This window comes from Rattus norvegicus, chromosome 12 (assembly GCF_036323735.1).
Source record: "Rattus norvegicus strain BN/NHsdMcwi chromosome 12, GRCr8, whole genome shotgun sequence".
Taxonomy (NCBI): Eukaryota; Metazoa; Chordata; class Mammalia; order Rodentia; family Muridae; genus Rattus; species Rattus norvegicus.
The window spans coordinates 48,252,583-48,276,168 of record NC_086030.1 but is presented as its reverse complement, the minus strand read 5'-3'; the positions used below and the strand labels follow the sequence as shown (position 1 = coordinate 48,276,168).

At 50.0% G+C, this 23,586-nt stretch overlaps 1 protein-coding gene across 4 annotated transcripts; it reads left to right on the top strand.

The window, feature by feature from the left end:
• Positions 1 to 204: 204 nt before the first annotated feature.
• Positions 205 to 23,269, top strand: Dao (D-amino-acid oxidase). Of its 4 annotated transcripts, XM_063270980.1 has the most exons (14): positions 205 to 292; positions 1,773 to 1,808; positions 2,343 to 2,955; positions 3,744 to 3,807; positions 8,277 to 8,476; positions 10,452 to 10,566; positions 12,309 to 12,385; positions 13,242 to 13,307; positions 15,409 to 15,463; positions 17,350 to 17,454; positions 18,313 to 18,395; positions 19,747 to 19,864; positions 21,635 to 21,733; positions 22,627 to 23,269. In XM_063270980.1, exons 5-14 carry the CDS (start codon positions 8,286 to 8,288, stop codon positions 22,756 to 22,758), a joined length of 1,041 nt encoding a protein of 346 aa, XP_063127050.1. In that variant the 5' UTR covers positions 205 to 292; positions 1,773 to 1,808; positions 2,343 to 2,955; positions 3,744 to 3,807; positions 8,277 to 8,285; the 3' UTR covers positions 22,759 to 23,269. The 4 variants fall into 4 exon arrangements, with proteins under 4 accessions (XP_063127050.1, XP_038944931.1, XP_063127051.1 ...); XM_063270981.1 differs by lacking the exons at positions 205 to 292; positions 1,773 to 1,808 and having other exon boundaries at positions 2,555 to 2,955; positions 22,627 to 22,766; positions 22,919 to 23,269; XM_039089003.2 differs by lacking the exons at positions 205 to 292; positions 1,773 to 1,808; positions 3,744 to 3,807 and having other exon boundaries at positions 2,502 to 2,955; positions 22,627 to 22,766; positions 22,919 to 23,269.
• Positions 23,270 to 23,586: the final 317 nt, after the last annotated feature.

Genomic DNA, 23,586 nt, shown 5'->3' with positions numbered 1-23,586 from the left:
TCACTATGTAGCCCTGCCTGTGCTGAAACTCACTATGTAGAGTAGACTAGGCTAAATTTACTGCCTCTGCCTCAGGGTTAGTATTGGGACTGAAGGCCTACACTGTCATTCAGGTCTGGTAGGGGATATTGTTTTTTGTCACACGGAGTGAATCTCATGAATGAGGAAGTAGCTGCCTGGAGCGGTGAAGCTGCTCACCAAAGGTCATAGTACCAGGAACGGTGAAGCCCTGTGGCTCTGCTTCAGAAACCAAACAGTGGCCGTGCCTTCCGGACAGCTTCAGAAGGGGAAGGTATGAAACTCTGATAGCTTTTCATTTTAGGAGCAGAGGGCTTGTGATTGTTCTTTTAACTACTAGTTCAGAAATGAAATTCCTTGTTCCCAGAGCTCTGGAAGGCTGAATCATGCAGCCCATAAAAACATGTATATCGGGCTGGAGAGATGGCTCAGTGGTTAAGAGCACTGACTGCTCTTCCAGAGGACCTGAATTCAAATCCCAGCAACCACGTGGTGGCTCACAACCATCCGTAATGGGATCTGATGTCCCCTTCTGGTGTGTCTGAAGACAGCTACGGTGTACTTACATATAATAAATAAATAAACACATTTAAAAAAATGTATATCCTAGTCCCCAGAGCAAGTCACCCTGTGGAGACAACGCATGGTGTATTCAATGCTGAGTGAGTGCAGACACATCACTTCACAGAGGAGAAGGAGTCTGAGTTGATGGATGTTCAGTTGGGGTTTGAGTAGGTGGCCCAACAGTTCATGGTGAATGCTCCCGCAGCCTGTGGGGGTGTGGTGGAGTGAGAGTGGGCGTAGATGTATATGGTAGGGTGGGAGTTGGGGTTGGGGTTGGGGTGGAGGATGGGGGTGGGGGGATAGGAGTCGGGGGATAGGAGAGGGGTGGGGTAGGGTAGGGCTGGGGAGGGAAGTTTGTATAGAAGCCCTCCTTAGTACTGAGCACTCAGCTGTCTCAGCTCTTTGACCTTAGGAGTCTCTGCAGTGGAACATTGGCCATCACATGAAGAAGCTTCTCTGGCCAAGGCTGAAGGCAGCACTAATTTAAAACAAACGTAAGCATAAATATTCCGGAAGGTAGTTGGACAGCGTGCCATTTAGCCAAGCAAAAATAGTAGGCTCCTCCCTATGACCTGTGACCTGTGACCCGTGACCTCTTTTTTTTTTTTTTTTTGGTTCTTTTTTTCGGAGCTGGGGACCGAACCCAGGGCCTTGCGCTTCCTAGGTAAGCGCTCTACCACTGAGCTAAATCCCCAGCCCCCGACCCGTGACCTCTTGAGCCCCAGACTTTTGACCAGGTTTACAGCATCAGGCCTGAAATCTTTCCAAGACAAAAGTAGTCGGTCGCCCCCATAACGTCTGTGCCATTGTTACCCTGCTGAGCACGTCTCACCTGGCAGGTTGGCATTGTAGGATGCAGGGCCATTCCATTGCTATCTTTTCTTGTCCACCGGCCTGCATGGTGCCTTTCAGCACTGTGAGCACGACCCTCCAGGGAGCGAGTTTTAGGTAAATTTCAACCTCGCTGCTCTGTGTCCTGTCTCCAAAGTGTGTTGTGTCTTAGCCATCGGTCTTACCGTTTAGTTCTGGTGGGTAAGTCAAGAGCAATGGTAGGTAGACTCCTGGGCCAATAACTGGTAAAGGGGGTATCCCACAACGACTTGCACTGAAATTTTCATACAATAACCCATCTGTGTAGGGTTCATATCAAAAAACAATAAGTTTTTTTTTTTTTTGGTTCTTTTTTTCAGAGCTGGGGACCGAACCCAGGGCCTTGCGCTTCCTAGGTAAGTGCTCTACCACTGAGCTAAATCCCCAGCCCCCAACAATAAGTTTTTAAGAAAAACCTGTGTAATCTATAACATGGCGAGCAGAAGGACGCTGCAGGGAGGCTTTTATGTATTCAATTAATGGTAGAAACTCTAAAGGGGAAAAATGCAGATTAAAAATAATTTTGAGGGCTGGAGAGATGGCTCAGCAGTTAAGAGCACTGACTGCTCTTCCAGAGGTCCTGAGTTTAATTCCCAGCACCACATGGTGGCTCACAGACATCTGTGATGAGATCTGGCGCCCTCTTCTGGCCTGCAGGCATACATTCAGGGAGAAAGCTGTATGGTGTATTAATAATAATAATAATAATAATAATAATAATAATAATAATAATAATAGAAAAGGCTATGGCTGTCCCTCAGAGTCACAGTGCCTGCCTAGTGTGCTTGTGGCCCTGGGCTCTCTCCCCTGTTACACGTGCTTCCTTCATTGTGGTGGATGTTGCTGAGGTAGAAGACTACACCATCACAGTATTCTCCTCTGTTCAGCAGATGTGTTTTGGTCTCACCGTGTCCCAGTTAGAGGTCTAGCCTTGGCAGAAGAAGGACCTGGAGTCCTGCTGCTTTCGTCTCTGGGATACTGAAGCAAAGACTACACATCCTCCCAGCCCAGGCAGGCGTCCCTTCTCAGCCTCATCTGTCTAGCGTCCCAGAACAGCAGTGAGCTAGCTGGCTGGCCGGGAAGGGCCTGTCCTCTGCCTTTGGCCCACAGTGGCCCAGGGAATGGTCCTCCCCTCTGCTGGGGTGCAGCAATGGGGGGGGAGGCTCATCTCCAGCTGGCTTGGGCCTTAGAAACCCCTCCTTCCCCCACCCCCCAGGCCTCTTCGCAGGGGCTTGGGATCAGCCAGAAAAGTCAGGCAGCTCACTAGAGGGAGGAAACAGAAGGTCCCGTGGCCAGACTGAGTCCTGCTCCTGGAGAAGTGCAGTGCCCAGCCCCACCCCTTGCCCTGTGCCCCCTCCACTGCCGAAGACTTTGACCTGGCGTTCCAGTCCTAGCTGGTGGGCAGAGGGCTGAAGTCAACGCAGCCCAGAATCAGGAGCAATCCTGCTGGAGACAGGTTCCTGCACCCCCAGGCCATTTTTCTCTAGACACTTGGCACCAGCGGTAAGTAAAGGGGACAGAAACAACATAGTGTCTTCCCCAGTGTCCTCTCCATGCCAACAATCCGGGCTCAACATCAGCGACTGAGATTGGTGACCCCAAAAAAGGACAGACTTGGGGAAATGTCCCCCTGAGAGATGACACTGTACCCCTGTACCCCTAGGGGTACAGTGTAGTCAGAAGGGGATGGCAGGTTCAGAACCTTACCTCTCCAAGCCTCAGTTTTCCCCTCTGGAACACGGCATTTTTGAACAAAGTTTTTTTCATTATGCTATTGATCGGTTTGGTATGGGGTTGGGGATGGGGGCAGGAATTCACACTCACGCTCTTCAGGTAGAGGTCAAAGGGCAGCTTTTGGGACTGCATTCACCCTTCCCACCACGGGGGTCTCAGGAATTGAATTCAGCTGGTCAGGCTCGGTGGCAGGCACCTCTAGCAGCTGAGTCATCTTGAAGTCTCTGAATGTGGGGACCTTGACTCACGGGGTGAATTTGAGGCTCAGAAGACAGAGGGATAGAAAACGCCTGGCGCCCAGCTAATAAACACTCCCTAAATGGTCTTTATCGCTGTGCTGGGGAGGGGGGCTTGATTATCAGCACAACTGCTGCCCCAATTAAATGATAACCTGGGAATGCACGAGAAGGTTCAGCCACATGGTCCTGGCAGGACCGGCTTGTGCTCGTCTCCGTGCCTCCTCGTTACGGCTGTTTGGCTTCGCTAGTCCTTCGTGTTCTCCATTAAGTGTACGTGACAGTCAGAGGTATGAGCTGCCTCCTCCGGTTGCTTTCCAGAGAGACAAAGAGAGAAGCCAGTGCCATCTGACTGCTGCCCTGAGATACATTCGGGCTGAATCGGGTGAGACCTGGCGTCCCATAGGATGATATAGAGACCATCTCCTAGAGGACGTGTTGTGTTGTCTCCATTGCATTTTGTGTCCTAGTGATGGTAGAGTCCAATAGGCTTTATAATCTGTCTGTCTGTCTGTCTGTCTGTCTGTCTGTCTGTCTGTCTGTTTCCCTCTCTGATGAATGCCATACCTTCGCCAGCTCATCTTCCAGGACACACACTCCAAGCACGGTTGATTAAAATGAGTGGCCATGAAGCAGAATTGCACCTCTAACGTAAAACTGTCAGCAACCACGAGGAAATGGTTGACTTAATAACAGAGCTATGCACAGACTGGCTCAGACGTTCATTGGTGTATGTATGCATGATCTTACCTGAGGCTAGACTGAGGCTTCTGTGGTCTAGCTCCTGCTTCTGATGAGGACCACATACATGCCTTCGTACCGTACTTTAACAATAGCTACTCTTGTCAGGGTCAAATGCAGGGTTCAGAGTCTTTCCTCTACAATCCTGTTCCCACTGGCACTCCCACAAATGGTGGGTTTTAGACTTTGGAACTGCAGGGCTCCCAAACATAGGCCATTTGTCTTCCGCTGCCTCATCCTCGGTTTTTCAAATCATGTGACTCATGTGAACACAGGGCATCATAGTCCGGTTAGCCTGGGCTCTGCTCTTCTCAAACAGGTTGTCTTGGGTCTCAGCCTCAGTTACCTCCACTGAAAATGGGTACATCTCCTCTAGGGTTGTTACAAAGATCTCGATAGGTTATGTGTTGACAGTTCACACAGAGACACACAGACACACACACACACACACACACACACACACAAAGACCCATATACACAGAGGGACACACACAAACACACATACAGATATATAGATATACACGTAGGCATGCCCACAGAGACAGTCACACATACAGGCACACACACAGACACATGCACACATGCACACACGCGCACACACACATGCGAGCGCGCGCGCACACGCACACACACACACACACACGGGCTGGAACCCACACAGCTGCAGCCCTCCCCTCACAGAGACGATTCTTTCCCACCACCCCTGGGAAATGATCCTTTCCTCACGGTCGTGACTCAGGGATAGTCTCTCCCCTTTCCTTGGTTTTCTATCCACACAGGGATGTCTAGTTCCTCCTTAGAGTTCTGCATAGTGGGGAAAACTGGGACCTGTGAGGCACGCGCCTCTCACCATCCCTTGGAAGCCATTATCAGAGCCAGACTTCCGATCAGTCTGGGTTTGTCCTCCCAAGGCCATGCTTTGGTTCAAAGTTTCTTCTTTGCCTTTTTTTTTTCCCTCTTAAGGCAGGAAGTTACTATGTAACCTCTGGTCTTGAACATGCAATCCTCCTGACTCAGCCTTTCCAGTGCTAGGAACACAAGTGTGCACCACCAGACCTGCCTCATGGGTCCTCCCCCTCTCCCTCCACTTCAACCCTTATCTTTTTGAGACATGTAATTGCTATGAAGCCCAGTCTGACCTGGAACTTGTAGCTTCTTCTTGCCTCAGCGTCCTGACTTCTCAGATTACAGATGTCTTCCCCTATCTAGACCCCTGACACCCCATCAGCCCTCTCCCCTGCCCCTCACCTGTCCTTTCCTGGGTCTCTCAGTGGTGCAGGCATCAGTATAGGTTCTCTCTCCAGCCCCTATCTTGACCTCGAGTTGAAGCCGCTGTCTGGGTGACTCATCGCCTCACCTGTAAACTGCAGTTGTGTTTGAGTTCCCAAGCACCCAAGAGTTTCCTAAGATGTCCCCTCTTGGTGTGTGCATCCACTGTCTGTCCCAGGCTGGGGCGAGGAGAACAATGGGCAAGAGGCATTCTCTCACAGAGTGTGCTGAGGTAGGGAGACAAGGGGGTTAGCCAGCCTGCAAGTGTGCAGACAGAGGACAGGCTCCATTCACACAGAGCAGCTCCCCTGGCTTCCCTGAACTCTCTTGGCTCAAACACTGAAAATGTGCATCACAGGAGGGAGCACCCTAACCCTGGGCAGACTGGGAGCTGCTCTCTCTTACCCAGAGGAGTCCAATGACTCGGCCAGGCTCACACACTCAGTATGTCAGAGGTAGGCTAAGCTGTGCGTGTCTGACCTGCTGATCCAGCACACTGTGAGCTTCTAAGATTGTTTACTATGGACTGTGTGTATTCTGTACTGAGTACTAAGCATGTGTACTGAGTACTTGTGCTGGGTAATCCTGTGTGCTGTATACTGAGTACTTGTACTAGCTAGTACTGTGGGCTGCATACTGAATACTTGTGCTGGGTAGTCCTGTGTGCTGTATACTGAGTACTTGTATTAGGTGGTACTCTGGGCTGCATACTGAATACTTGTGCTGGGTAGTCCTGTGTGCTGTATACTGAGTACTTGTACTGTATACCGTATGCTCTGTACTGAGTACTTGTACTGGGTACTATGTCCTGTGTGCAGAGTACTTATACTGTATACTGTGCTCTGTGCACTTGTATGCTGAGCACCTGTACTGTGTAATCTGTGTGCTGGGTACTGAGTACATGCACTATTACATACTGTGTACTGTGTACTGTGTACCGAGTACTGAGTACTTGTACTGGGCACTGGATACCATGTCCCGAAGGTCTCCCAGGCACCATTTAGCAGGAACCACTGCAGAGCTTGGCACTGAATCCTCATGACAGCTGATGAGACTGGAGCACTCCTGACTTTCTTGGGGCTGAGGGTGGGGGTGGGGATGGGGGAAGGGTGGGGAGGGGGAGGGAATGGATGGAATGGGTGGGGAGGGGAGGGGATGGGTGGAGTGGGGGAGGGGACAGGTGGGGCGGGGGAGGGGCTCTTCCCTAAACCCTCAGCACCCAAGCACAGGCCTCAAGCTGCCACCTTCTGTTTGTGGACTCGGTACCCAATTTGGCATCTGAAACCCCAGCAGAGTCCAGCTTCTGTGGCCTGCCGCCACCCCGCCACCCCCGCTTTGCAAAACTAGGCCATATTGAGAATGATCCACTGTTCAGGGCCCCAGGCCCACGTTGCCAGGAGCTGGGGTCTGAGGGAGGCCAGCCGAGTGTAAGAAGGGGCAAGAGTTTGGCCCTTCCGGACACACACAGTCCCCTTGTTCTGCCTCGCAGGAGCTGTCTGAATAGAGCAAGGTCAAAAGCGGCTAGGCCTAAACATCTGAAGGTGTAGCCAGCCCCCTAGTCCAAGGCTGGCCTATTCCTCTGCCAGAAGAGCAAGTTCTGAGGGCAAACCCTGCATCGGACACGCTCAAAGCCGCACTGGCTCGTGGGCAGTGTGGCGCACAGTTGGGGTGCCGTAAACGTGTACAGGATTTATTTGAATCAGAGTTACATTCCAACACCAGCACTTACTGGAGATGTGTGTGAGGCACTTTGCCATTCTGAGCCTCAGTTTCCTTATCTGTAAAATGGGACTAAGAACAGCAGCCCTGACCTCAGAAGGACAACCGAGGCTTAGGTGTAGGGATATGTGTAGTTCTGGCTCAGGAGCACAGTAGGTGATCCCGGAGGTTGGCTCTCTACAATACCAGAGCTGTTTGGCCACTGGTGTCCACCCCTGAGGGAAATCTAAAGCTCGAGGGGCATGTTACCCAGGGCTGACGGTTAACAGGGTTGAGCTCTATTTGAAGCCAGTACTCCTGACTACCAGACTAATACCGGCGGCCAAAGCTAACCTCGGTGGTGGGGCACCCAGGGAGCTGCCACGATTATCAGCTGAGTGACTTTAGGCACGGGATTCACCTCTGTTCACCCCAGCGCTGCTCCTGGTAAGCTGGGAACAGTGAGGATGGAGAGATGGCTCAGCAGTTAAGAGCACGTTCTGCTCTTCCAGAGGATCCAGGTTCAGGTTGGGGGCTCCCAGCAATCTGTAACCTCAAGTCTGGGTGTTACAGATGTCCTCTTCTTGTCTCTACCTGCACCTTGCACTGAGGGTTGTGTGTGTGTGTGTGTGTGTGTGTGTGTGTGTGTATGTGTGTGTATGTGCATACACATATGTAGACATGTAAAAAAATGAAACATGTGTATGTGTGTGTGCTTGTGTGTCACTCTGTGTGTGAGTCTGTACTTGTGTGTATCTGTGTGCGTGTGTATCTGTATGCGTATGTGTGTGTGTCTGTGTGTGTCTTTGCATGTGTGTCTGTGCCTGTGTCTATGTATCTGTATGTGTGTGTGTGTGTGTGTGTGTGTGTGTGTCTGTGTGAACTGTCAACACATAACCTATCGAGATCTTCATAACAACCCTAGAGGAGATGTACCCATTTTCAGTGGAGGTAACTGAGGCTGTGACCCAAGACAACCTGTTTGAGAAGAGCGGAGCTCAGGCTAGCCCAACTGTGGTGCCGTGTTCACATGAGTCACGTGATTTGAAAAACTCAAGGATGAGGCAGCGGAAGACAAATGGCCTACGTTTGGGAGCCCACGGTGATGGTGGTGATGACTGGGACCCTCCATCTTCTCTCTTGCAGGCTGGGGTGATGCGCGTGGCCGTGATTGGAGCGGGAGTCATCGGACTGTCTACAGCCCTCTGCATTCATGAACGTTACCACCCAGCCCAACCTCTGCACATGAAGATCTATGCGGATCGCTTCACGCCGTTCACTACCAGCGATGTGGCTGCGGGACTCTGGCAGCCTTATCTCTCTGACCCCAGCAACCCGCAGGAGGCGTGAGTGAGGGTTCCATGCGGTAGTCTGGGGGCCCACGGAGCTGAGTCCACATAAGGAGCCTCTCACCACTGTCTTTACCACCAAGGACAAATCCCTGGCGGAAGACTTGACCTGGAGTCATGTGTTATAGAGCTTTTGGGTAGAGGGGGTGGGTTATAAGCTTGGGATCATCTAGACTTGAAATCATAACAAGACTAAGATTAAACAATAACCAGTCAGGAAAGTCCACCTACCTGTAATCCCATCCCAACACTCAGGAAGCAGAGGCATGGAGATTCACTGCAATTTGGAGACTCACCTGGTCTACCTGGCAAGTTCTGGGTTAGCCAAGACTACATGGAGAGACTGTATAATTTTAAAGATTTATTTATTTATTTTATATATACAAGTACCCTATACGTATATACACTTGCACACCAGGAGAAGGAACTAGATCCCACTACAGAGGGTCGTGAGCCACCATGTGCTTGCTGGGATTTGAACTCAGGACCTCTGGAAGAGCAGCCAGTGATCCTAACCACTGACCCATCTCTGCAGCCCCTATATTTTTTTAAGTAAATATATAAGGAATAATGGATAAAAGAATGAAGAAAATAACAAACCGTGCACCAAGCAGACATAACCGGAGGTCCCAGAGCCGACAAAAGCCGCCCTGGGCAGCATTGTTGACCCCACTACCACGATCGTTGAGCCAAATCTGAAGCAAGCTTTGCTAAACACTGGCCAAGATGGTGGCCAGTGGCCAGGTCCATACCAGGATACCCAGAGAACAGCCGTATACCTCCTGACTTACTTCCTGCCCACATACCTCCTCCCGCCCATGGGGGTAATCAAGCCTATCCCGTGCGGTCGGGGCAACCGACCTTGTTTACAGAGGTCATCTGACTGGAGTGAAGCCTGTCACCTGTGTTCCTGGGGCGGTGCTCAGTTGTGGGCTTGACCTGCTCAAAGCCAGGTCAAGGACTTTGCAGTGTGAGCCCAGGCCCCAGGCACCATCTTCAGGGTACACAACAGGGATGCTTTTCCTCCTGGTTTCCCATCTGGGAAGCTAGGTGTGGGGGAGCTTTTTGGAGCACTGTAAGAGTGAACTTGGGGGATGTCTTCTCAGTGTGTTACACACGTCCCCGTCGTGCAACACCACGACACTACGCAATCTAGATTCTGAGCAATTTGGCCCAGGGTGTTTAGTGACCAAGACTCCGGTGTCATTTTGGTTAGGGACAAAGCAAGAGACTGATATTCTAAGGGGAGTGTCCAGACGAGGCTAATTTTATCTTTAAGAAGTTGTACTCAGGGCTGGAGAGATGGCTCAGCGGTTAAGAGCACTGACTGCTCTTCCAGAGGTCCTGAGTTCAATTCCCAGCACCCACATGGTGGCTCACGACCATCTGTCATGGGATCTGATACCCTCTTCTGGTATGCAGATATATATGCAGAACACTGTGTATATAATAAATAAATAGATTTATTTTTTTTAAAAAAAAAAAAAGAGGAGCGAACACATAGAGATAGGAAGTGCATTTGCTTTTTGTCCTGACTCAGATGGAGACTGTACCTTTTCCAGTTGGCTGGGCTCTAGTTGTTAAGTCTTTTTTATTTTCTCTGAGTATCCTTGGCTGTCCTGGAACTCGCTCTGTAGACTAGGCTGGCTTGGAACTCACAGAGATCTGCCTGCATCTGCAGAGTGGGTAGTCTGAAAAGGAACAGAAGGAGGAAGGGGAGGGGTTGGGGGCGTCTCAGCTCCAGGTCATCAACATCTTAGAAACAGTGGAGAATCTGTGTGCAACAAAGATTTTACTGGGTGTGTGGCATGGGGGTGTGTGTGTGTGTGTGTGTGTGTGTGTGTGTGTGTGTGTGGTATTAATACATTTGCATAAGGTCTTACAAGACAGGATGCTAAAAAGACTTTAGTTCCTTGATGTCAGCTCAGGATTGGTAAAAGAGACTCAAGTGTGCTGTCTTTTACATTTCCAGGGAGTGGAACCAGCAAACTTTCGATCACCTTCAGAGCTGCCTCCATTCTCCAAACGCTGAGAAAATGGGCTTGGCCCTAATCTCAGGCTACAACCTCTTCCGAGACGAAGTCCCGGTGAGTCAAAAGTCCTTGACCATGAGGCGGATAAGCCATTGTACAGAGAAACAATGGAATTTAGATCATTTGTTCTGTGGTAGAAGGAAAGGCTTTTGAGGACCAAGTCACCAGGGCAATCTATGCGGAGAGTGGGGTGTGAGAGAGGTACAGACAGAGAGAGGGCGAGAGATTGTCTGGACTGACGGGAACTGGGTATCCTTGCCCAGGGTAGTTGACCCTTGAGGGAAGGTTGAGAGGCACTCTGCTCCTGGAGGACTAAGGGCGGTTCCTCTCCTGCTTTTCTGGTGAACAGAAACCCATCGTTAGGCCTCTAGACCCAAGAGCAATCCTTCTGTTTAGGACAGTGTCACTGGAGCTGCCATTCAATGGGAGATTTGGACCTAATGGGGCATAGATAGAGCTGGGTTCCTGACCTGGAGGAGTACTCAGAGGTCACAGACTTATGGTCCAGATTAGTTCTGTCTGTCTGACTGTCTACCTATCTATCATCTGTTGGTCAATCAGTTATCTATCATCTATCTATCATCTATCTATTGATCAATTATCTATCTATCATCTATCTATCATCTATCATCTATCATCTATCTATGTATCTGTCTATCATCTATGTATCTATCTATCATCTATCCATCTATCATCTATCTATCTATCCATCTATCATCTATCTCTTTCCCTCTATCTATGTATCTATCTATCTATCTATCTATCATCTATCTATCTATGTATCTATCATCTATCTATGTATCTATCTATCATCTATCCATCTATCATCTATCATCTATCTCTCTCTATCTATCTATGTATCTATCATCTATCTATGTATCTATCTATCTATCTATCTATCATCTATCTATGTATCCATCTATCATCTGTCTATCTCTCTATCTATGTATCTATCATCTATCCATCTATCTATCTATCATCTGTCTATCTATCATCTATCTATCTATCATCTATCTATGTATCCATCTATCATCTGTCTATCTCTCTATCTATGTATCTATCATCTATCCATCTATCTATCTATCATCTGTCTATCTATCATCTATCTATTATCTATCAATCATTTATCATCTATCTATCTATGTATGTAAGTATGTATGTATCTATCTATCATCTATCTATCTATCTATCTATCTATCTATCATCTAGCTATGTATTTGTCATCTATCTACCTATCTGTTTTGGTGGAGTTGAGGGTCAGGGCTTTGCGTGTCTTAGGCAAGTGTCTTGCTATGGAGCCACATCCCTGCCTCAGGTCCACTGAGCCGCTGTCTCTACTCTACTCCTGATCTTCTTATGCTAACTGAAAGGAATAGACCTGAGCCTGATTGTGTGAGTTCAGATCTCAGCTCTCAGGGCTGGAGAGATGGCTCAGCGGTTAAGAGCACCGACTGCTCTTCCAGAGGTCCTGAGTTCGATTCCCAGCAACCACATGGTGGCTCACAGCCATCTGTCATGGGATCTGATGCCCTCTTCTGGTGAGTCTGAAGACAGCTACGTGACATACATGAGCTCTCACCTCTCCCTCCTAGCTGTGAGATTCAGACGAGTTCCTCGACCCCTCCCAGGTCCATTGGCTTGTCTGTAAGGATGCACAGCATCCACCTCAGGGGCTGGTTGTGAAGATGGAATAACAGAGCCAGAGAAGCAGACGCGAGCCAGCGCCCTCTGAGTTTCTGTTCTTCTGGTGATCCAGTCTACCTGGCCCTGCAAACCTGTTTCTGCTTCCTCCTCAGGACCCTTTCTGGAAAAGCACAGTTCTGGGATTCCGGAAGCTGACCCCCAGCGAGTTGGACATGTTCCCTGATTATAGGTAAGATTCCTGTGGAATGAAAGAAAATGAAAGAAAGAATGGGAAAGGAAAGGCCATGGTTGCTCCTAGGTGTGGTGGAAGAGGAAGTTTACTGGCAAGACAAAGGTGAGAATAGCACAGACAGAGCCATCCAGGAGAGTCCAGAGTGGACATAGCCAGAATGAGCCCGGTGAGGAGAAGGGGGAGGGGAAGCAAAAACAGAGAGAGGAGAAGCAGGTGCAGCAGCCAGAGGACCAAAGGTATAGAAGGGGCAGGTAACCAAAATGGTTGGATTATACAGAGAGGAGCAGGCTAGACCCCTGGACTGAGAGTTCAGGGTATGGGGTGGGGTATGCCAGCCATGCCCTGTAACAGGCAGGGACTGAGGGATGCTGGGAGAACCATCTTTGCTATAACTTGGTCTCAGCCATTCCCTCCAGGGTCTGAGACTTAACGCCTGTCCTGGGCAAAGAAATCAGGGCATGACAATTCAGAGAGAACAGTGTAGAAGGTACCAAACCCCAATCTCCCATCCCATCTCTGTCTTGGAGCCCTTTGTACCCTGTCCTTCTGATGCTTCCTGAGGGCTTTGGGATGAAATGCCAGCCAGCTTTGCACACTAGATATGGGCTACCTATGAGCTCATGAGGTGTTTGCCATGCCTGCTCATATCATGACCTATCAATGAGAAGGGGTAATGGGGGTTCCACAGTGGCTTTGAAGGAAGGACCCGATGGTTTCAGGATCATTCTTTAGGCCTCACCTTCTAATCCCATCAGCTCCCCACATATCCATGTTGGGGGACTCAGAACAACACTGAGACAATTGTCAAACAGCAGATTCTGACTGTTCCCTCCCCACTCCCCTCTGACTCTAGCTATGGCTGGTTCAACACGAGCCTCCTTCTTGAGGGGAAGAGCTACCTATCATGGCTGACTGAGAGGTAAGACCTTAAACTTCCCTTAGGAAGGAGATGTCCCAGGGACCCAGATGTGAGAAAATAGTGGACAAACTCCACGCTGAAGATCTTGGGGTGCTGTGTGGGAGCTGTCCCTTGTCCTGATCGCCACGGTGGGCTGAAGCCATGGTTCTTCATTGCACAGAGCATCAACCCACTTGCAGATTTCAGTTGTTATACTTCTTAGCAAATCCCCTCAAGGCTTCAAGCTCATATGATAATGGTTTTTTTTTTTAAAGATTTATTTATGAGTACACACTGTCACTGTCTTCAGACTCACCAGAAGAGGGCATCAGATCCCCATTACAGATGGTTGTGAGCCGCCATGTGGTTGCTGAGAATTGAACTCAGAACCTCTGGAAAAGCAGTCAGTGCTCTTAACCACTGAGCCATCTCTCCAGCTCTAAAGACTTTTTTTTTTTTTTTTTGGTTCTTTTTTTCGGAGCTGGGGACCGAACCCAGGGCCTTGCGCTTCCTAGGCAAGCGCTCTACCACTGAGCTAAGTCTTTAGGGGCTGGGGAAAAGACTAAAGACTTTTTTAAAACTCTGAAATGGGGCTGGGGATTTAGCTCAGTGGTAGAGCGCTTACCTAGGAAGCGCAAGGCCCTGGGTTCGGTCCCCAGCTCCGAAAAAAAAAAAAGAACCAAAAAAAAAAAAAAAAAAAAACTCTGAAATGAATGGAGATTCTAGTGGTCTGGGAAGACGCTTTGAAGTATGGCCTCCAGGGTCCTATTCTGTATCTACTGAGTCAGAACGCCCAGGGCAAGGGTCCAGATTTGATTTACTTATTTACTCTTCGTCTTTTTGAGACTATGTAGCCCTGGATGGCCTGGAACTCACAGAGATCCACTATCCTTGTTTCCCAAGTGTAGGGATTAACGGGGGTGGGGTGGGGGTAGGGGTGGGAGTGGGGGGTTGTCTCATGTCTAGTAGGTCCAGAATCTTATACAATCCAGTACATTCTCTGGGTGAGTATAGTTATCAGCTAAACTCGGGAACTGTGTCGTGTGAAACCTCTCCTGGGGAGACACATACATTACTACTCACCCCACATAGGAAACCCACAACTGACTAAAGTGATCATTACATCGAAGTCCAACTTGGTGAGCCAATGAATTTATTGAATTAGTAACAGGAGTATCGGTAAGGGGTCAGTTACAGGACTTGAGATGGCTCAGTGGCTGTTGCATCAAAAGCCCAGCCCAATGCAGGTGTGAGCTGCAACCCCGGAGCTCCCTGTTCATCTCTAAGCAGCTGCACAACTCAGATACTCTCCCCTGGGCTGCTCAGCTGTCTCCTCCCTCAGCTTGCCACTGCTTGTATAACCTTGGAGAGGGGCCTGGTGAATCTTGTGTGTTCTCAGTCATATGAAATTTGTTACTTTGTATGTCTCAGGAGAGTCTCAGTTCCTTCCAGAGGGGAATGTTACAAATTTGAGGAAATTGTAATACAATAAACCACTGCTCTGAGGTTTACTACTCTTGCTTTTGGGACATTGTGACCCCTAACTAGCCTCTTTCCAGGTGTCCTATCACGATGAAATTACATAGTTAGGACTCCCTCCCAAGGGAACCCTTCCAATTGTTTGATTTGTAGTTCTTTTGATGAATTTTCAGGGCCTCACGTCCTCTGGGAAGACATATCACCACTGAGCCACATCCACAGAGCCCTTCTCTGGGACATTTAAAGAGAGGGATGGGTGTCCCTGGGTAGGGCACTCTGGCATCATGCTCCTGACAAAGGTGCATATGACACTGGCTCAGCTCTGCCTCCCTGCCCTTTCTCCCCTAAAGTTTGTTCCCTAAAGTTTGGTAGAAACCAACATGGTAACAGACTATAATGAGATTCTGGCCTTGTGTCCCAAACCCTCAGGGGACAGCTTGCTCCATGACCTTCTCCACGAGCTCAGTGATGGGCTAGAGGTATTTTTCAGACCAGTGGCCCAGCCAGTGCTCACGAACTGAAAGACCACACAGGGGCATCAAGTGGGGCTAATGTTCACAGGAATGTCCCCTGTCCCACCCTCTATGAGGGATGTGGCAGAGAAGTGAATTTGGGGTGGTTTTGATGTATGTCCTCATTCCAGGTTAACTGAGAGGGGAGTGAAGTTCATCCATCGGAAGGTGGCATCTTTCGAAGAGGTGAGTGTCGAGAGTGTGTGTGTGTGTGTGTGTGTGTGTGTGTGTGTGTGTGGGTGTGTGTGAGTGAGTGTGTGTGCACGCCTGTATGCATTGTATGTGTGTGTATGAGTGTGTGTGAGTGTGTATGAGTGTGTGTGAGTGTGTGTGAGTTAGTGTGTGTGAGTGAGTGTGTGTGTGCACGCCTGTATGCATGTGTATGTGTGTGTATGAGTGTGAGTGTGTGTGTGTGTGTGTGTGTGTGTGTGAATAGAGAAGGGAGGGAGGGAGGGAGATGCTCCCTGCTGTTGGGCGAGAGAGCCCCTTCTTGGACTCTCAGGGCTTCTGTAGGCCTATCCAGGCTCTAACTCCAGGAGGACTTGGGCATTCTGAGAAAGGTGTCTGCCTTGATATTGGTGGTGAGAAGGGAACAAGGGAATCACAGTGGCCAGAGGGACTCTGGTTATATCTGCCCCCAGACATGACTCACAGTCAGGACACCTTATCCTGGAGTCAGCTCTACTCCACTCCCCAGTCCAGACCTTTCCGTGCTGCCCATGACATCTGGGCTGATATTCCCGCAATGTCCAGCACTCAGCTCAGACCACATGCACACCACCACCACACAGTGATGAGGTCAGGACCACTGCATCCTAACAGCTCAGCTCCGTGGTTTCATTTAGTCCCAGCATGCAGAACAATGCTTGGCACAGGGAAAGTGCAGCATCTCCAGCCGCTGGTACTGAGCTCATTGTGGTCAGGCGTGGCCCTGATGGACACCTAGGGTCTGTGGTTGATTCTGAAACCATTCTCCTCCATGACTCTACCATAGCACACACTTAGCAATGTATGTGTCCGTGAAGGCCTTGGGGGAGTCACCAGTGATGGGCTGGAAGCATGGGGGTGCTTCCTGTGTCTGACTTGACAAGTTCTCTGGCCACAGGCAGAACTGAAGCAAGTGTCCTGGCAGAGAGAAGGCAAGGGAATAGGCTAAAAGGGGTCTCATGGAGGGTAGTGCCATCTTGTCTTGATGCGAACTTTTCTTTAAGGTTTCAGGAAAGTTCCCCTTCTCAGTACTTTTTCTGTCCATCAGTCTCTCCTCAGGGTCACACAGCATCCTTACGGTAGCCTGTGAACATTATTGGTTTTGCTAGAAAATCATTGTCAGCCGGGTGGTGGTGACTCATGGCCTTTAATCCCAGCACTTGGGAAGCAGAGGCAGGCGGATGTCTGAGTTTAAAGCCAGATTGGTCTACAGAGTGAGTTCTAGGACAGACAAGGATACACAGAGAAACTCTGTCTCAAAACACCCAAAATAGGGTTGGGGGTTTAGCTCAATGGTAGAGCGCTTGCCTAACAAGCACAAGGCCCTGGGTTCAGTACCCAGCTCCAAAAAAATAAAATAAAATAAAAAAATAAAAAGAATTAAAAAAAACAACAAAAATAGAAGAAGAGGAGGAGGAGGGGAGGAGGAAGGAAGGAGAGAAGGGGGAGCAGTTAGGAGAGGGAAGGGGAGGAGGGTGGGGAGGAAGGGGAGAAGGAGGAAGAGGAGGAAGAAGAGGAAGAGGAAGAAGGGAAGGAGGAGGAAGAGGAGGGGGAGCAGTGAGGAGAGGGAGGGGAGGAGGGTGAAGAAGAGGAAGAAGAGGGGAAGGAGGAGGAGTAAGAGGAGGAAAATTATTGTCAAATGAGAGTAGCTGAGTCTTGGGAGCTAAAAGGACATTTCTGTGATCAGAAACTGAGTGAAAGACAGTAGGGAGATTTGGAGCCAGGGTCATTGGATCCATACCGGCACACCTCACCCCAGTTCCCCAGGGAGCAGACAGCTGTGATGTAAGAGGCTGGAGGACGGATGGGAGAGGGCACAGCACAGTCCTCACCCCTTCCTGACCCTGACTTGTTCTTGCTGCCAGGTGGTGAGAGGAGGCGTGGATGTGATTATCAACTGCACCGGGGTGTGGGCCGGGGCTCTGCAAGCAGACGCCTCCCTGCAGCCAGGCCGGGGCCAGATCATCCAGGTGAGGAGATGCAGCCTGTGGTCCGTGGAGAGCTTGCTCTGTCTTCTCCCGCCACTTCTAAGCTGGCACAGGGTCCATGTTGATGGAGTGACTGCAGACTTCGAGGGAGTGACTCATTGAAGAAATAAGGACCAACCTACTCCCAGCCCTGCTGTTTTGGAATTTTGTGCATTTAGGAACCTTTTCCCCATGTAGGAACATAGCACAGCCCTGAGTTACAGAAAAAATAGGGGCTGGGGATTTAGCTCAGTGGTAGAGCGCTTGCCTAGCAAGCGCAAGGCCCTGGGTTCGGTCCCCAGCTCAGAAAAAAAAAATAGGGAACCTTTATGAAGTGCTTATCAAGTGCAAGGTGCACACCTAAGTACTTTTTTTGAGTCAGTCGGTTAGTTTGTATCACACTGCCATCTTACCTGAAGCACAGAGATGTCAAGTAACATGAGAAAGGATGCACAGCAGAAAACAGTGAGCCGAGGGTTAGAGCCCAGGTGAGCCAGTCTGTGGTGACACTGTTGTTCCATGCCTCTTGTGCTGTGTGGGGATGTCCATGTACATGCTTGACATTTGCGGGCATGCCTATGGGTGTGACCATATGCACATGTGAATGTGCACGTGTGCGTTTGTAGGTGTGCAGGGGTGTGTGGTCCTTGTGTGTCCGTTTGCTCACTGAGCTCAGGTTTTCCTATGGATATGTGGTGAGGCTATGGGATATACTTCAAGGAGCAAGGGGAGCTGTCAGGTGACCCTCCTGCAATCCTGGGTCAGAGGGGTCATGAGAGGGCTGAGCACGGAGGGAGCAAGCCTAAGGGTAAACCGCTGACCTTGACCTCACTCCCAAGATGCATCTGTCTTGACTAACAGGTGGAGGCCCCTTGGATAAAGCACTTCATCCTCACCCATGATCCCAGCCTTGGCATCTACAACTCTCCATACATCATCCCAGGGTAAAGCTCTGACTGATCTAAGGTCATAGAAGGGAAGGCTTCATGGCGTCGTGACACCCCATCCACCTGGCCGGTGTTTTTCTTCCATGGCTTTATAGATAAGCTTAGGCGGTGAATCCCGGGATGGCGAGATTCAGTCCTGATTAAACTTTACCTTGAACATTCATTCTGGTAGCAGAGGTGGAAAGGCGAGGACGAAGGTCCTGGGTACTCGGGCAGTGACCTGGGTTGGAATGTCTGTAGAGGGGGTGGGAGAGCAATTGGGTTTAAGGTGATCACAATGTTGGTGGTGGAGGCTGTGTTAGGGGATGGTGGGCTACTGGTGTTGAACGACATCATCACGGCGATGTAGCAAGTTTATGGGTGGGGAAGGGTGGTGCCGAAGGGACTGTTAACAGGCATGGAGGTGTTTCAGTTAGGGGTTTTTTTTTGCTGTGAACAGACACCATGACCAAGGCAACTCTTATAAGGACAACATTTAATTGGGGCCGGCTTACAGGTCCAGAGGTTCAGTCCATTATCATCAAGGCAGGAACATGGCAGCATCCAGGCAGGCCTGGTGCAGTAAGAGCTGAGAGTTCTACATCCCAAGGCTGCTAATGGAAGAACTCACTTCCAGGCAGCTAGGAAGAGGGTCTTAAAGCCCATACCCACAGTGACACACCTCCTCCAACAAGGCCACACCTTCCCCAACAGGGCCACACCCCTCCAACAAGGCCACACCTCCTCCAACAGGGCCACACACACTCCAACAAGGCCACACCTTCTCCAACAGGGCCACACCCACTCCAACAAGACCACACCCACTCCAACAAGGCCACACCTTCTAATAGTACCACTCTGTGGGCCAAGCATACACAAACCATCATAGGGGTATTTGAGTGCAATGTCAAGGAGATCACCATCATCAATGGTGGTGGAGCGGGAGCGGCATCCGCTGTAGATGAAGACCAATCATGCTTCTAGCCTGGCAGAGATGATGGTTTCAGAGCCAATGATGGGCGATGTGGTGGTGTGATGGCTGCCTTGGTACTGATTTTATTGGCAAGGTGGAGATGACGATGCCATGGTGATGCTGCTTTGGTGGTAGAGACAGTGATGGGGTCAATGCCCATGGCATTGCTGGTGGTAGCGGGTTGTTGACAGAGATGGTGGGACTGATGGTGATGGAGATACTGGGGATGGTGGCACAGTGATGGAGACCACGATGGCAGTGGGGTGTGTTTAGCAGGGGCAGCAAGGCTGACGGGAGTGGGTGATTCAGAGGATGCGATAGTGAGGGAGAAGGAGAGGGGGAGACGCCTCTGCCTGCCAGACATTGTCTTCCTTAGACCTCTTTATTTTTGTATAGTTCCAAGACAGTTACACTCGGAGGTGTATTCCAGCTGGGGAACTGGAGCGAGCTAAACAGCGTCCATGACCACAACACCATTTGGAAGAGCTGCTGTCAACTGGAGCCCACCCTGAAGGTGAGGGGTTGGTGATGGCCTCAGCCAGGGCAGCTTGGTCCTGATGGGAAGATACCTACAGGGGGATAAGTGGGCCAGTTAGCCCAGAGAGAGACTGGGGTATGCAGTACACAGTACCCAGTACCCAGATGGGGTATCCAGTATACAGTACACAGTACCCAGACTGGGGTATCCAGTATCCAGTACACAGTACCCAGATGGGGTATCCAGTATCCAGTACACAGTACCCAGACTGGGGTGTACAGTACACAGTACCCAGTACCCAGACTGGGGTGTACAGTACACAGTACACAGTACCCAGACTGGTGTATATAGTATACAATACACAAACTGGGGTACACAGTACTCAATACATAGACTGGGGTACCTAGTACATAATCCACAGACTGGGGTACACAGGGCACAGACTGGGGTACACAGTCCACAGTCCACTACAGCCTGTGACTTCTTAGGAAGTCCTTGCTATGCCCTGATGACACCTCACTGGCCCCTCTGAGAGTGTCCCTCATTGCACGGTGGCCTCAGCATGTCTTCACAGAGAGCAGGTGTTCTTACCTTTGTCTCCAGTTTCACATCTGCCTGATCACAGTCACAGTGACAAGAGCAGTGGGAAATGATGTTGCAGTTGGTGGTGATGACTGCAGTGGCGGTGATGGTGGCATGGTGGTAACACCAGGACAGGGGCTGGTGCTGACAACCGTCATTGCCATAGATGAACAAGTATGTGGTGGCAGACGGTAAAGGGCATGGCCCAGGGAGTAAAGACTTGCTGTGCAGCAGTTAGGACCTGGGTTCGGATCCCAGAACCCATGTAAAGACAGATACAGCAGCACACGTCTGTAATCCCCATGCACCTATGGTGCTGTGGAAGGTGTGAACCAGGATTCCTCAGGCTTGCACACCAGCCCAGCACACACAGTAGTGAACAGAGCTTGTTTCAAACAAAGTAGAAGATGAGGGCTGATACTTAGGGTTGTCGTCTGACTTCCATATGCACACTGTAGCATGCATGGGCCTGCACCTGCACACACACACTCACGCGCACATACACTCACACCCATGTACAATTATACACACTCACACACATATATTTACTTACATACACTCACACACATATACACTTAGGCACACTCACACAAACCCACACATACACATACATACCCTCATACAAAATATACACACATATACACTTATGCACACACACAAACTCATACATACACACCTTAACACACACTCACACACAGTACACACACATATATATACACTTATACACATACACACATTTATACTTACATACACCCTCACATATATACTCACACACATGTATATTTAGACACACACAAAATACACATGCATACACACTTATATACACACTCACACAAACCCATACACACATACACACATAATACATATACATATATACTTATACACTCACACAAACTCACGTACACATGCTCACACACAATACACATACATATACAGTTATACACATATACACATTTATACTTACCTACACATACACATGCAGACGCATACACACATTTGCACTCTCACACATTCACATACACTCAACTCACACACATACATACTCACACACTCACACACTCATGCGTACTCACACGCTCACACTGTGGGATGTGTGTGACTGCTAACATGACTAGTGTGGTGACTAGCGAAGGGGGCAGCGATGAGAGTCTGAAAGCTAACTCACAGCTGCCTAGAATGTTAGCCAGGAAGCAAAGTCATCAGAAGGTTTTCTTTTTCCCCCAGAATGCAAGAATCATGGGTGAACTCACTGGCTTCCGGCCAGTCCGACCTCAGGTCCGGCTAGAAAGAGAACGCCTTCGCTTTGGATCTTCAAGTGCAGAGGTGTGTTGTGTCAAGGGCAGCAGTGTTTACCCAGCTCCAGCAACAACCCAGCCATTCCTCCCCCCACCAGCCTCTCCCCTCCCCCACCAGCCTCTCCCCTCCCCCTTCCCCCATATAAGGGGACATGGAGACTTGAGATGGGAAAGGACTGAGTAGAGAGATGTGGATAGGAACAACTTTCTCTGGCCTAAGGAAAAAAACCAGGACCTCCATTGGAGACATTACCTAGTAAGCCAGGCCACGGGTAAGGGGGCCAGGCTCAGGTGTGACTGGAGCTTCCTCAGAGACATTGTCCTTCTGGAGGGGCTCCTCTGGGTCCCCTCACCAGGGGTGTGAGCAGGGTGGGCTGGAACCGACCCCTGCACCCAGGTTAGCTTTCTCCTCTTATCTCAGACAGGGGTGCACGGAGGGCATGTGTGTGAACCAGTGTGTATGTAGACAGGTGTGTGTGACCGAGTGTGCGTGTAGGCAGATGTGTGTGTGAATGAGTGTGTGTGTGTAGACAGTGGGTACAGATGATTGTGTGCACATGTGGAGGGACCGTGGCCGTCTCTACAAAGCTGAGTGTGTGCAGTATGAGAACCAAGGGATCTGGGGCAGCTGACCGCTCTGAGGGCAAGATTTCGAGGTCCTGCATTTCCCATGCTGCTGGGTGGAGCACCCTCTCCTTTTAAGCAGATTGTAAGAGTGTGGCGTGTCAGCCTACACTCCTCAGACCATTCCCTTTAAGCTAGTCCCAGGCCCAGCCCACCGCCCCGGTAAGGCATTGATGGAGCTCAGGGCATCCACTCTTTAGAAGGCTCTTTCCTGGTCTTCCGGTGTAACCCCAGCGTTCCCGGTCACGCCCTGAGGTCCCTCCCGCACCTGGTCACCATCTCTCTTGCTTCTCCCAGGTCATCCATAACTATGGTCATGGAGGTTACGGGCTCACGATTCACTGGGGTTGTGCAATGGAGGCAGCCAACCTCTTTGGGAAAATTCTAGAAGAAAAGAACTTGTCCAGGATGCCTCCATCCCACCTCTGAGGACTCTGGTGAATACCACTTGCCCCAAGACGACATCCCAACCCCTTCAGCCAGTTGACACCATCCTTGATGATTCCCTCCCCCAGCCCCAGCCCCTCCTCCAGCACCCCCTTGGCAAAGGCCTGAAGGGAGGAAATCCTGCTGTTCCCTCTCTGCCTAGTCCTTCCAGGGCAGTGATGCTGGTTGGTTCTAACCAAGGCTGCATGAGACAGGCGAGATCTACAACCATGATGCAATTCTTCTCACGCTGCAACGACTGTACTAAGGCTGGTCCTACTGGGTGGCAGGGTCTGTGTTCAGTCTGATAGAGTAGTCTGGAATCTTTTGCTTAGAACTCTGATGAACGGTTCACGACACTATCCATGTCTATTTGTAGTGATGGAGTGATGGGAGGAGAGGGAGGAAGAAGAGGAGGAGGGGGAGGGGGAGGAGGGGGAGGAGGGGGAGGAGGAGGAGGGCTCCCTCTTCAGCACTCTGCTGGTCAACATCATTAAAGCACTGAATATCCAAACTCTCTTGAGGATTGAACCGAAGACATACCTTCCTCTCATTCTCGCTACCTCAAGACCACTGTGGTCTTGAGGAGACTTGATCTGCTTGTGTGTGTGAGGGGAGGGGAGAGGGGGGAAGGACATGGCTCAGGACCTGGAGCAGGCTAGGTAAATGTTCTACCATTGAGTGGAACCCTGTCCTCTCGAGTCCTGAAATCAGAGAAGCGTATCACCGTGGGCACAGTGAATGTCTTCATTTTAGCCTTCGTTAATGTTTTGTGTCTTTGAGTGTGAACAACCACCATGATGTGTCGAGGTCAGAGGACAGCCCATAGAA

What these genes read in the sequence shown, in the direction of transcription:
- Dao (XM_063270980.1), top strand. Translation starts at nt 8,286, where the DNA reads ATGCGCGTGGCCGTGATTGGAGCGGGAGTCATCGGACTGTCTACAGCC. An exon ending in CTATCATGGCTGACTGAGAG is followed by an intron (nt 13,308 to 15,408) that starts GTAAGACCTTAA and finishes TCCTCATTCCAG; the next exon opens with GTTAACTGAGAGGGGAGTGA. An exon ending in GCCGGGGCCAGATCATCCAG is followed by an intron (nt 17,455 to 18,312) that starts GTGAGGAGATGC and finishes CTTGACTAACAG; the next exon opens with GTGGAGGCCCCTTGGATAAA.